Source organism: Glandiceps talaboti, chromosome 23 (genome assembly GCF_964340395.1).
Source record: "Glandiceps talaboti chromosome 23, keGlaTala1.1, whole genome shotgun sequence".
NCBI classification, from domain to species: Eukaryota; Metazoa; Hemichordata; class Enteropneusta; family Spengelidae; genus Glandiceps; species Glandiceps talaboti.
The window spans coordinates 15,127,471-15,141,914 of NC_135571.1; the positions used below are offsets into that span (position 1 = coordinate 15,127,471).

At 35.1% G+C, this 14,444-nt stretch overlaps 2 protein-coding genes across 3 annotated transcripts in view; one reads left to right on the top strand and one right to left on the bottom strand.

Annotated features, from left to right (window-relative positions):
* Positions 1-7,067, bottom strand: part of LOC144452642 (uncharacterized) — a 51,892-nt gene extending 44,825 nt beyond the window's left edge. Inside the window, exons 1-3 of one of the 2 annotated variants that reach the window (XM_078143774.1) lie at positions 6,678-7,067; positions 4,182-4,694; positions 3,271-3,425 (exon numbers count right to left, since the gene is read on the bottom strand). In XM_078143774.1, coding sequence (XP_077999900.1) covers positions 3,271-3,425; positions 4,182-4,694; positions 6,678-6,758 — 749 coding nt within the window. In that variant the 5' untranslated portion in view covers positions 6,759-7,067. Of the gene's footprint in view, positions 1-3,270; positions 3,426-4,181; positions 4,695-6,668 lie in introns of both variants that reach the window. The other variant, XM_078143773.1, reaches the window with a different exon arrangement.
* Positions 7,068-7,368: 301 nt separating this feature from the next.
* LOC144452959 (dolichyl-diphosphooligosaccharide--protein glycosyltransferase subunit TMEM258) lies at positions 7,369-13,607 on the top strand. The gene is made up of 4 exons (XM_078144194.1): positions 7,369-7,420; positions 10,825-10,937; positions 11,926-12,061; positions 13,387-13,607. The coding sequence occupies exons 1-3, from the start codon at positions 7,415-7,417 to the stop codon at positions 12,050-12,052; spliced, it is 246 nt and encodes an 81-aa protein (XP_078000320.1). The 5' UTR covers positions 7,369-7,414; the 3' UTR covers positions 12,053-12,061; positions 13,387-13,607.
* Positions 13,608-14,444: the final 837 nt, after the last annotated feature.

Consider the following 14,444-nt stretch of genomic DNA (forward strand, 5'->3'; position numbering starts at 1 on the left):
CAGACGGACAGAAAGACAGACAGATGGACAGACGGACACACAGACAGACATTTCCCTTTTAATACCTCCCGTACCCTTACGGATAAAGATGAACAAAAAACTACAATGAATCCAATAAACCTATGTAAAAATAAAGCATAAAAACTGAAATAGTATTAAAGGCCGCCTCCCATATATAAACGCGAAGGCCCTTTGTGGTCATTTTGGTAAACAATAGGGAAGTGGTAACAACCTAGCGACAGCTCCTGCTAAACTGCAGTTTTGCATGTGTTCCGACCATTGACACATACTGTACTGTGACCAAGTCATTATGAATATATGACATATGTAATCACCGCATTCATTTTCAATAAGAATGGAAATCTGAGGTACATTTCTCGACATTACTTTCGGTCAGACATCAGAAAAGCTACGCCGACTTTGCAGTTGATAACGCTACGGAACTGTCAATCAACATGAAGTACACACACACGAACAAATCCTAATGATGCTTACATTATCTACAAAAACTAAATTTGTCATTGACGTCAATTCTAGCCATCTTCTTTGCTTGAAACCAAGTTATGAGCCCTTCGAGTACAGATATTCTGTGTGTCTTGCACAACGACCAATCCTAATCAGAATGGGCGAAAAACGCCTCGACCATGTTACAACGTTGTAGCATCATTTCACATCCATTTCTATACACAACCACCCTTGGTGTACGTGTACGCGATCCATTGCTATGAAGTGTTTGTTGATAGATAGAACTTAGACCTGTCAGTGTCTCATGTCTGTAGCCTCATTGACTATCATACAATTTCAAAGATATCCATGGCCAATAAAGTAGGAAGTGTGCTGTATGTCGAAAGAAGAACAATTGCCCTATGATTAACCATTTATGAGCATTGTTCTAATTTACAACACAATATTTGTAAAATACAAACTACTAAAGTACCTCGAAGTATATAAACTACAAGTTTATATTCTCTCGAATTTGTATCATACAGTAATTGTTAGTATCGCATTTCTTTTGAAAATGGTTTCAATTCTGAATACAACAACAAGATTCGCACTGTTTGAATATGTAACAATAAAATGTTCACAGTATAGCAAAAACTTCAACTAAGTAAAGGAGCCTGAAGTTCAGTATTGGGTATTTTTACTCGTGATCGCCTGTATTGATCTTTCTCCAACTGTAAAATTTGACAAATCAGATGATCATGAAATGCTAAATTGTTGTCTGACGTACTTCAATTTATTAGGGTCACCCTATTTTTTTTTCTGTTTTTCATTATCCGGGCGACCCACTGAATACAAAGTTTCAACCCTCCGACATCAACAACAAAAATCACATAAAAAGAAAACATCAAGGAGGAAAAGAGAACAGTAGCAATTACTTGATGATGAATTTTTCAATCGACCGACTGACCCATATTTGTAATGGTACAGTAATGAGAAACAGAAAAAATAGGGCCAATTTTAGGCACATGGAGTTGCTGTTAGGAGGGACATATGACACAACAAACTGTCATATCATATAGCATTGTGATAAAGAGTAAAAATTGACTCCGCAATCGGAATCTGAAATAATGGTGTGCAATAGCTTTACATGTAGTTATATAGACTCCGTAATCTGAGGAGGCACTAGTTGAAGACGTGTCGGATCGGAGCACGATCTCTGTGCCGTGGTAAATATGAAGGCACTTTTTGTGAAGTTTAAATATTTCTGTTTTTGTTTCAGGTAGAACGTCTACCGTTTGCATATTTGAATAGTATCTACGTCTCACTATCACACATTTTATATGTGAATTTTATTTCTTTATAATATGCTAGCTGAAGTGGAGGGAAGGTAAATAAGGATGTCCAAAACATCTATTGCTTGAGTGGCTTGTCGGTCAGAGTTGGTACAATAGGCACTATCTCGCTACCGCTCAAACAGCTGCTAAACAAGACAATGGTATAACATTGCAATGATTCGATAGAACGTCATTTTGCTCCTCAGACCGTAATCTTAGTTATGGAGTTCGGAATATAACCCATCTGCGTTACATTTTCATGGTGTTGGTGAGAGTCAAAACCATTCCATTGAATTCATGAAAGTGTCACTAAAAATAGACGTTGCATGCTGTCCACAGCGTCCCTTTCAGGCCACTGACGCTAACCTAGTTGCCTCCACAACCGGTAACCTAGCTATGGCCATGAACACTCCCAATCTTGTGCAGTGGAAAATTGAAAATAATGATACTGCTTCACCTTGTTTTTGGTATATTTTGACAGTAAAACTTGAAATTGATATGTATATGATAGGCATTCGATTTACTGATAGTAGATAAGGTGATGTTTATGGGGCGGAGTAGCCACTAATGCGAGAACCTGGGATTAAAAGCCGGGGCTTTAAAGAGACCATAAATAAAATTATCAGTATTAACTTACTGTATCCTAACTTACAAAGTCCATAAATAAAATCATCAGTATTAACTTGTCTTACTGTATCCTAACTTACAAAGTCCATAAATAAAATCATCAGTATTAATTTACTGTATCCTAACTTACAAAGTCCATAAATAAAATTATTAGTATTAACTTACTGTATCCTAACTTACAAGGTCCATAAATAAAATTATTAGTATTAACTTACTGTGTCCTAACTTACAAAGTCCATAAATAAAATCATCAGTATTAACTTACTGTGTCCTAACTTACAAAGTCCATAAATAAAATTATCAGTATTAACTTACTGTGTCCTAACTTACAAAGTCCATAAATAAAATTATTAGTATTAACTTACTGTGTCCTAACTTACAAGGTCCATAAATAAAATCATCAGTATTAACTTACTGTGTCCTAACTTACAAAGTCCATAAATAAAATTATTAGTATTAACTTACTGTGTCCTAACTTACAAAGTCCATAAATAAAATTATTAGTATTAACTTACTGTGTCCTAACTTACAAGGTCCATAAATAAAATCATCAGTATTAACTTACTGTATCCTAACTCACAAAGTCCATAAATAAAATTATTAGTATTAACTTACTGTGTCCTAACTTACAAGGTCCATAAATAAAATCATCAGTATTAACTTACTGTATCCTAACTCACAAAGTCCATAAATAAAATTATTAGTATTAACTTACTGTATCCTAACTTACAAAGTCCATAAATAAAATCATCAGTATTAACTTACTGTATCCTAACTTACAAAGTCCATAAATAAAATTATTAGTATTAACTTACTGTATCCTAACTTACAAAGTCCATAAATAAAATCATCAGTATTAACTTACTGTGTCCTAACTTGTAAATCTCGTAAATAGAATGAATAATCTCCACCAGGCTGTGCATGTATATCCATTGCTGTTTCGTCATCCACATCTCGGAGAAATTTAGTGAAAGTTTTGTCATAGTGTGTGGAGTAACTTTCAAAGTCATTCTCTGGACCCTATTAGAAAATAAAAAAAATAATTGTAGATGATAATAATGACAGAAGCAGTGACTGAGTGATTGTTAGAAGCAGTGACTCAGTGATTGTTAGTTAATGTACAAAGGTACTATTGTCTACTGTACACAATGTGTAGATTTGTTTAGAGTAATCATGAATATCCTTGTTTTAGATTCTTTCAAGTACCTTTATCGTCGAGAATTTATTAAGGAGCTCCTTCCGGGACCCCATTTTAGACCAAACAAAATGAAAAATTGTGAAATGTGGACCCCATTTTAGACTCATTAGCTCTCAAAAGACAGTACCCATGTTAGACCAAAGAGTGAAAAACCCTACCCCAAAGGACGGCACATATACGTATACCCAATAGGTGGGAGTAAATGTGTAAATGTTTGTTATTGTATGTAAGGAAGTCATCTGTAAAGACACTGGGTAAATGTCATGCCAGCTTCAGTCATCTGTAAACACACTGGGTAAATGTCATGCAAGCTTCAGTCTGTACATGGACCAGTCAATTTTCCAAATATCGAAATATCACCATTCACAAATATTTTAATGATGCAGTTTGTTTGCAAATCATACAATAACAAACTTTTTGCACATTCATTTTATATATACATCTACATTGTATAAATATGGCTTTTCACACTGAAACATTGCATTACAGTAAGGCTGTTTAACAACCTGAACATTATAGATAATGTACATCAAAACTCACTTACCAAAAAGCAACAGTATTTGCCAAAATTCACTTACCGAGTCTTGTCCATATTGCAGTACTGAAGCAGTAAGTTTGTTGACAGTTTTTAACCGTAATCCCAAATCAAAGACATCAGCTGATTTGTGTTGGTGTGATGAATAACATTTCTGTTCCTGACTAAAAACAAGATCTTCAGGAGCTGTAAATAGTAGCATTGCACCACGTCTTGTTAAAAATGTTTTAGGTAAAACTAATTCCCCATCTGGTTTTACAGGTTGTTCATAGCGTGGACTGTATGGAGGAGCACTTTTAGCTCTCATACGACAACTTTGAATCCTTGGTGTTCTGGGTGAGTATACATGTTGTATGGTCTTTGTAGAAGTAGCAGTCTTTGGCCGACTATAAACAGTATAGGTGTCTTCAGGAGGCGCTATAACATTTTTAGTTTTTAGGAGCTCATTCACTGTTGTCTGTGGTGTTTTTGTACGCAATGGAATATTTAATGATTTGTCTTTGAAACTTGAATCTTCTCTCTCAAGATTAATTGGGAGAATTGGCTTTGGCAGTGTCTGTAAAAATACATAGCAATGACAGGCAATGTCAGTACAATATCTGTAAAAATATTATTAGTTTATTACGCAGAATTAATGTCAGTACAAACACATATGGATGTATTACTATTTACTGTTATATTTATTTATTTATTTATTTGAGTACAGGTAACAAAACCCTGGGGAGTTGTTAAAGGTACAATACATAAATACTACCAGTACTGTTTTCTTTCTGTGGCTCTTTCAGTTTGAGTAAATTAATACAAATGTATGCTGATGCCCAATGTGGTGTTGGAAAGTTCTGGAAAAGGGGAAGTACAGTTGCTTTCTGTTTTTTAAGTACTTTTTGACACTGATTACTTTGAAGTTTAAGGCAAGATTAATTACATTCCTGATCCTAAATCTTTATTTCTTACTTACTTAAAGGCATTATCATTTTAACTTGCTGCCACACACTCTTCATTTCTAACATCAGGAACCTGAATTTCACTAAACGTTACTCATTCATTGCTAGAAGTCAAACTGATTGTGTCAAACTCTGTGTCAGTTACTATTGTGTCAGACTCTGTGTCAGTTACTATTGTGTCAGACTCTGTGTCAGTTACTATTGTGTCAAACTCTGTGTCAGTTACTATTGTGTCAAACTCTGTGTCAGTTACTATTGAGTTAATAATAAGATTAGCAGCTGTAAGCTAAATTACCAATAAAATTTTTAAAGCCACTCATTTTTTTTTACAAATTGGCAAATTAAACGCATCTAAAGTTACAGGTAGGAAACTTTTTGGCACAAAAACAACACTTCTTCTCCCAAAAAATCTAAAGTCACAGGTAGGAAATAAATATACATTTTTTTCTACATACATTTGTATCTTCATTCAGGGAATATATACATGTATACATACATTGTAGGAACCTATTACTACAACTTGTCAAACGTGGACAATGACAATTAAAACCTAGATATAATGTCACAAGTATTTTGTAGTTGAATGAAACAGCTATTGGAAAGCAAAAGAATTATACCTGCAACAACTTTAATTTATAATATAATGCAGAAAGAAAATAATGGTGATGTTGGGTGTTTTGACTGATTTGTGCTCACTCCACAGAAAAAATAAGTATGACACACATGAAGAGTGAAGCATGTACTGTGATCCAAGTCATCATATGTAAATTAAGAAATATATCCTGTATTTTGTGTTCAACTGCATGATATCTGTATGTGGTATAATCTTTTTCATTACTAATACTACCACCTATCCTGATAATACAAAAATTGTTTAACTTGTACATGGAGCTACTGGAGGGTATAGCAATTAGCAGGTCAGCCTCAAAACTAGAATGACTAAGATAGTAGATGATTATTATTTCAATCAAATAATATTTTATCTCAGACAATCATTTACTGATGTGTTTGTCCAAGATTTATCAAAATTAATACCTGTACAATGTAATACTTGTATGAATTTATCATATCCTGAATTTCGTTGTAACTTGTAATCGATTTTTTGTATACACCCCTCTCATCACACTAAAATGTTATATTTTGGTTACAAGAATGTCTGACAATGAGATCAAAGACAGCAGGCGTCTGTAAATTAAGATTACACGTACACTTACATTGTACATGTGTGTATGGTAAGAAATAGTTAGTAACTTAGTAAGCTAGATGTATGTTTAGTATTCACAACACAATACGTTTTGTTTGTCAAAACGATTGAACCGTCTCAAAGCTAAACAACTTTTAAGGCACAGGTTATTGCTGTCATCGAAAGAGGGTATAAACTGAACGAATAAAAGATTAATGTGCAAATAAAACACCTTGTGTGTGGGGATACGTACAAGACTGTATAAACGCAGGTATTAAACGACGCTAAACACAGATCGTAATATACAAACTTAGCCAATGGAACCATACCCTCGGCAGGTGTTGGTGTACGTGATTTTACAGATTTGTAGTTGTACTAATGTAATAATAACATTCAAATTTACCTTACGTACCCCGTTGTCTTTTGCTTCCAGATCTCCAACTGTCCACGATCCGTACCCCTTGGATAGTGTACTAAAAACTGTAGATGACATAGTGTTGACCAATTTATCCCCACGTTACATTAAACATTGAAGAATCCCAATGAACGTTGAAACTGGAGTCGAAGCTTGATATCAGTATGGTTCATCTTCCGTTCGGTTATGGTTGAGCTACCTCTCATTATACGCTTATAAATTCAGTCTATATTGCAGCTGTGATTTTCCACCGTTCTCACTGAATTCTCAGCATTCAAATGGCTCAAACAGAACCAAGTAAAGCAAAATAAACCCTGTGATTTTTTGTTTGGCACGTTAAATTTGTAGCTTACATGGTGTCCAGCCAGCCTAATCACACAAGATAAAGTTATTGAGTCGCTCATGCTATGCTATTTACCCTTCGGTATCATAGCTACAGAAATGAACTCGGCCAATCAATAAATGGGCACCGATCGTAACATTTTATGAACATACCACCTTTGTGTAAGAAATGCATCTTTAAAAAAAATTCCAAGTTCATCAGTAAGTATAATTAATTATTATATGAAATTATACATGAACGTGATTAACTTTATCAAAAAGTAAAATCTCTGCGCCAATACCTATTGTGAACATGGTATGGTCCAATCTGACTGAGCTCAGTGGAGTAAAGATGTACAAACACGAAACAAAACAATGTAACTTCCTTTTTCCGGGCTACAGAGGACGACAAAATGGAGGTGGGTTTCTGAGATGAATGGATACAATCGCAATCCATAGCCATCATACGATTATACAAGTCAACGAACATTGTTAATAGTAAAAAAAAGTTGTAGTATATACACACTTGTATCAGGAAGTTTTTTTTATTTTAAGCGCACCGACAGTTATGGAAGATTTTAAGTACAGAAAGCTGCGAGCCCTCGATAAACTTAACAATCCACAACTGTTGACGTGGCGCTAGCGCTACACAAGATTTTAAAGGATTTCGAAAAACCTATCTTCCAGAACTGGATTTTGCTCCTATTAGTTGACTAGTGTCATATATATATTCAAAACATCGTGACCTTACATTATATTGTTGTTATTATGACATCATAGCTTGTAAAACTACTACATAAAAACATAAATAAAGACACCCAGGGATGTACTTCCGGTATCGCTCCATGTTAACGCATTTTATCATACACCTATGCTCAGATCAATCATTCTGGATGACGTTTAACATGAAATATCACGTTATGATATAGGACGTGAAATATCACGTTATGATATAGGACGTGAAATATCACGTTATGATATAGGACGTGAAATATCACGTTATGATATAGGACGTGAAATATCACGTTATGATATAGGACGTTAAATATTTATCACGTTATGATATAGGACGTGAAATATCACGTTATGATATAGGACGTGAAATATTTATCACGTTATGATATAGGACGTGAAATATCACGTTATGATATAGGACGTGAAATATCACGTTATGATATAGGACGTGAAATATCACGTTATGATATAGGACGTGAAATATCACGTTATGATATAGGACGTGAAATATCACGTTATGATATAGGACGTTAAATATTTATCACGTTATGATATAGGACGTGAAATATCACGTTATGATATAGGACGTGAAATATCACGTTATGATATAGGACGTTAAATATCACATTATGATATAGGACGATAAATATCACGTTATGATATAGGACGTGAAATATCACGTTATGATATAGGACGTGAAATATTTATCACGTTATGATATAGGACGTTAAATATTTATCACGTTATGATATAGGACGTTAAATATTTATCACGTTATGATATAGGACGTTAAATATTTATCACGTTATGATATAGGATGTTAAATATTTATCACGTTATGATATAGGACGTGAAATATCACGTTATGATATAGGACGTGAAATATCACGTTATGATATAGGACGTTAAATATCACATTATGATATAGGACGTTAAATATCACGTTATGATATAGGACGATAAATATCACGTTATGATATAGGACGTGAAATATCATGTTATGATATAGGACGATAAATATCACGTTATGATATAGGACGTGAAATATCACGTTATGATATAGGACGTGAAATATCACGTTATGATATAGGACGTGAAATATCACGTTATGATATAGGACGTGAAATATCACGTTATGATATAGGACGTTAAATATCACATTATGATATAGGACGATAAATATCACGTTATGATATAGGACGTGAAATATCACGTTATGATATAGGACGATAAATATCACGTTATGATATAGGACGTGAAATATCACGTTATGATATAGGACGTTAAATATCACGTTATGATATAGGACGTTAAATATCACGTTATGATATAGGACGATAAATATCACGTTATGATATAGGACGTGAAATATCACGTTATGATATAGGACGATAAATATCACGTTATGATATAGGACGATAAATATCACGTTATGATATAGGACGTGAAATATCACGTTATGATATAGGACGATAAATATCACGTTATGATATAGGACGTTAAACGTCATGATATTCAGCAAACACTGCAATTATATTGCAGCTAGTGCTTAGCATGTTAGCAGCAACCAAAATACTTCCATGGCAACACTAACAGAAAATTAAAATACACTTGCATTGTTTGTCATTATTTCAGAAATTGAGACGACAGAAGCTGCAATAATAGTAGTGTTTGCTGTGATTTTGAGCTTTTTTTCTGCCTTTTGTTGTTCCGACGTTTAACTGGAAGACAAGTCAATGTTAATACCCGAATCAAATGCTACAATTCCTCTAATGCAAATGCAAATAGACGGAAGCTATTCAGATCTGAATCGCAAAGTTGGGTGGACTTTTCTGCTAAATTATGCCTTACTTGGCAAAATGTCAGGACATTTCCTAATGCCAACATTAATTACGGAGCCTTCAAGACCAAAGAAGTGTTCAGAGGTCCCCCAATTCCGTCAAAATCGGCAAATGTAGCAAGGCATGCAGCAGTTTGAAACGGGTAGTACGTTGACCCCTCGCTCACGTTATCAATGTGGTCTCGTCTAATAGCATTTGCATTAGAGGAATTGTAGTGTTTGATTCGGGTTAAACGTCAGAACGAAAAAAGGCACAAAAACAGATGAAAAAGCCCTCAAAATCACATCAAACGCTACAATTATTGCAGCTACGTTAATACTATTCCTGTAACATAAACAGAAACAGACAGAAGCAATTCAGATCAGAATCGTAAAGTTAGGTGAATTTTTCTGGTAAATTATGCCTTATCTGCTAAAAAATGGACATTTCCTAACTCCAACATTAATTATGGAGCCTTCAAGACCCAAGAAATGTTCAGAGATACCACAATCCAATCAAAATCGGCAAAAGTAGCAATGCCTGCACCATTTTGAAATGGGCAGTACACTGACATCTTGATCACGTTTTCAGCATGATCTCATCTATTTGTGTTTATATTATACAATGTAGGAATTGTAGCGTTTGCTTCCTGTTCATCGGAACAACAAAAAGCACAAAAACAGAAGAAAATGCCTCAAAATCACAGCAAATGCTATAATTATTGCAGCTAAGAGAACTTAAGTAATATTTCAATACCTTCACAAATCTATGAATATATACAAGTACATTACTAGATGATGTATGCATTACTAAGACAAGTACATTACTAGATGATGTATGTATTACTAAGACAAGTACATTACTAGATGATGTATGTGTTACTAAGACAAGTACATTACTAGATGATGTATGTATTACTAAGACAAGTACATTACTAGATGATGTATGCATTACTAAGACAAGTACATTACTAGATGATGTATGTATTACTAAGACAAGTACATTACTAGATGATGTATGTGTTACTAAGACAAGTACATTACTAGATGATGTATGTATTACTAAGACAAGTACATTACTAGATGATGTATGTATTACTAAGACAAGTACATTACTAGATGATGTATGTATTACTAAGACAAGTACATTACTAGATGATGTATGTATTACTAAGACAAGTACATCCATTTCTTTTGGACAAAGTCCAGTGTTTCATTTGTATATATGTTTGATGCTAACACATATGCTTGCTTGTGTTTTTTCTGCAGTCATCAATAGAGTCCATGACGAGATACGTAAGTCCTGTTAACCCGGCTGTTTATCCACATCTTACAATAGTCTTGATGTCTATTGGTATCTTCTTTATGGCATGGTTCTTTGTGTATCCTTTACAGTACAATTATGTCAAGTCAACTAGTTTTAATTTTACATCAAAGAGATTTCAGTTTTACAGTAAACAGCTTTTAATTTGACAATAAATGGATTTCAGTTTTATACTGTACAATATAGAACCACTACCTCTACCCCCATATTATATAGAACCACTAGTCCTACCCCCACACTGTAGAACCACTAGTCCTACCCCTACACTATATAGAACCACTATCTCTACCCCCACACTATGTAGAAAAACTAGTTCTACCCCCATACTATATAGAACCACTATACCTCTACCCCCATACTATATTATATAGAACCACTACCTCTACCCCCACACTATGTAGAAAAACTAGTCCTACCCTTGTACTATGTAGAACCTCTACCCCCACACTATGTAGAACTAGTCCTACCCCATACTATATAGAACCACTACCTCTACCCCCACACTATGTAGAACCACTACCTCTACCTCCATACTATGTAGAACCCTAGTCCTGTCCCTATGCTATGCAGAACCACTAGTCTGGGTATCGGTTATACATTTAGGACATTGTGTTGCCATGGTTATAGTGAATCATATCATTTAACCAAATGACAGAACCGCTAACCCTGACACAATGGCTAACCCTGACACAATTGCTAACCCTGACACAGTAGCTAACCCTGACACAATGGCTAACCCTGACACAGTAGCTAACCCTGACACAATGGCTAACCCTGACACAGTAGCTAACCCTGACACAATGGCTAACCATGACACAGTAGCTAACCCTGACACAGTAGCTAACCCTGACACAGTAGCTAACCCTGACACAATGGCTAACCCTGACACAATGGCTAACCCTGACACAATGGCTAACACTGACACAGTAGCTAACCCTGACAGTGCTCAGTTAGCAAAATTAGCCTCCTATTGATGATAGATGATAAATCAAGTTGACATGTTGTACACATGGTTTCTTGTGTTATTTTCTTAACTTTATATTCAGATATGAAGTAACGTCGACCAAATTCACACGTGATTTGTACAAAGAATTGTTGATTTCATTGGTTGCAAGTCTCTTTATGGGATTTGGAGTTTTATTCCTATGTTTATGGGTTGGAATATATGTATAGCAGTAACAGGTACAGTCATAATTTGTTTTGTTTTTAACCTGAGCACTGTATCCCCATATGTACCCATACCTGTATACCCATATGTATCCCTACCTGTATACCCATATGTATCCCTACCTGTATACCCATATGTATCCCTACCTCAGTACCTGTATACCCATATGTATTCATACCTGTATACCCATATGTACCCTTGCGTGTGTGCTAATTAAATATACACTCCATAACACAAGATTGTGTAAAGTGAAAAATAAGTGGTATTTATGGGTCAAAAAATCCAATGATTGAGCAGATTAGGCTGGATATTGGTTGGAGTGTTTTTCAGGGTGCTTACAGTAAGAATTGTTCATGACATGAACATGACATCAGTGATATGCAAATTTGGGCAAAAAATGTGTCTTTTGTCAAAAATCTATGTTGATGGAGTCTAGATTAAGAGTTGTTCATGACATGATGATCCCATCAGTGACACTGATATGCAAATTGGGGCTAAAAATGTGCCTTTTTTTGTCAAAAATATATAGTTCCAAAACTACTGAGCAGATTGGGCTGAATGTTAATGGTCAATTTTGATCAAAAACTTATATTTTGAAACTGCATGGTGAAAGGGGTTGAAACTTGGTGGGGCTGTTTCTGGAGGTATTATTCCACAGTTATTGTTGAAAACATTTCAACATAATTGGCCCTAGCAGCCATGACCACTACGCCCATAACCATGCCCATAACAACAGTGAAATGATGATACATATTACAGAGATAACAACTGGGATGGGTAGGTGACTAAAGATTAAGAAAATGAATGCAAATATGCCTAGCAATAGGACTACACCCATATCAATGGCTAAGTAATAGATAGTCAACGAGTTCGGGAGGGTTATGTGCCAATAAAACGGGGGGGGGGGGGGGGGGGGGGGGGGGGTGTAGCACATATCCCTTCCGAACGAGTTGTCTATCTTGCTAATACTACTGCGTGATTGGCTCAAACGGATCTTTTTCAAAATTGTTGTGTACTTTGTTGCATGCAAATTGAGTGCTGAGCGTAATATAGGTCATACCCCTAAGAAAGAATGGGTTATGGCTCCATATAATCAACCGAAATCAAGGCCTCTGATTGGCCAAGTCAGTCTAGCCGTAGTGTATACAAAATGTATGATGCTTATATTGCAAAAATGAAAAGTGGGAAGGGTAGGCAAGTTAATAATGATTCCAAAATGTGTATAAATGTCCATACTATCTCCATAGCAACAGCCAAATACAGTTGTGTTACAAATGCCATTGGCACTATTTTACTGTGATGCGCTGCATTTTGATTTTTTTATCTTTTTGATTTTCAGGAATTCAAGTACTAAAGCTGAGAAGTCATCTCTGATGTGCCGTGATACTCCTGGTCCTATAACTTGTACATGATGACTTATACCATATGTAGTCTATACTGTTACCCACAACACAAACCATGTCTAGTCCACTGTTTTCATACAAATTATTTTCAGATTGGTAGAAGCATGTTCAAAATTATGTATGAATTTTATGAGAATAAAATAATGATTTAATGTAACACCGTAACTAATATTATAGCCATTTTTGTTTGCCACAGTAATACTTAGATACTCCAAACATCTAAAAGAACACAAGACAACCCAGTTTGGAGTGTCATTTTGTTGACCAATATCACACTTCTTGGATCTGCATTGTATAATGAATGGTTATGGCACATTCCAATCAAATAACACACAAATCTGCCCAGGCTTTTGAGTGTTTTTACAAAATGAGCATATCACTGATTCAATCATCTAACCTGGTACATTTCTCCAACTTGGCAGCAAAGTTAACATCCCCATCACTGCAAGTGGGACCAGCATATTGAAAGTTTGCATGTGTGTGTGTGTGTGTGTGTGTGTGTGTAAAGAATTTGATGCGATTATTTTGAGGTGTGACACATAAAATGTTTGGGCAGTAATTACTCATTCCATGCTTGCATCAATATAGTACAGGTCACCTTAAAGTAATTCAATTACATGCATACTGACTTGACTGTCATAAAGTCATTTACAATTATATATATATATATATATATATATATTACACACACACACAGCCCAGGAATCATGCACATATACAGGGGTAGATGAAAATATTTCAAACTCATTGATAACTAAATTCTTGTTTATATTGGCCCGTATACTATACTACATTTCTTTATATATCCAGACACGCACACATTCTACCATACCTGTAACACTGACCCCCTCACCATACACATTCTACCATACCTACAACATTGACCCCCTCGCCATACATTCTACCATACCTGTAACATTGACCCCCCTCCCCATACACATTCCTATAACCTAACATGCCTATAACACCAACACACGCACTCTACCATGTAAGG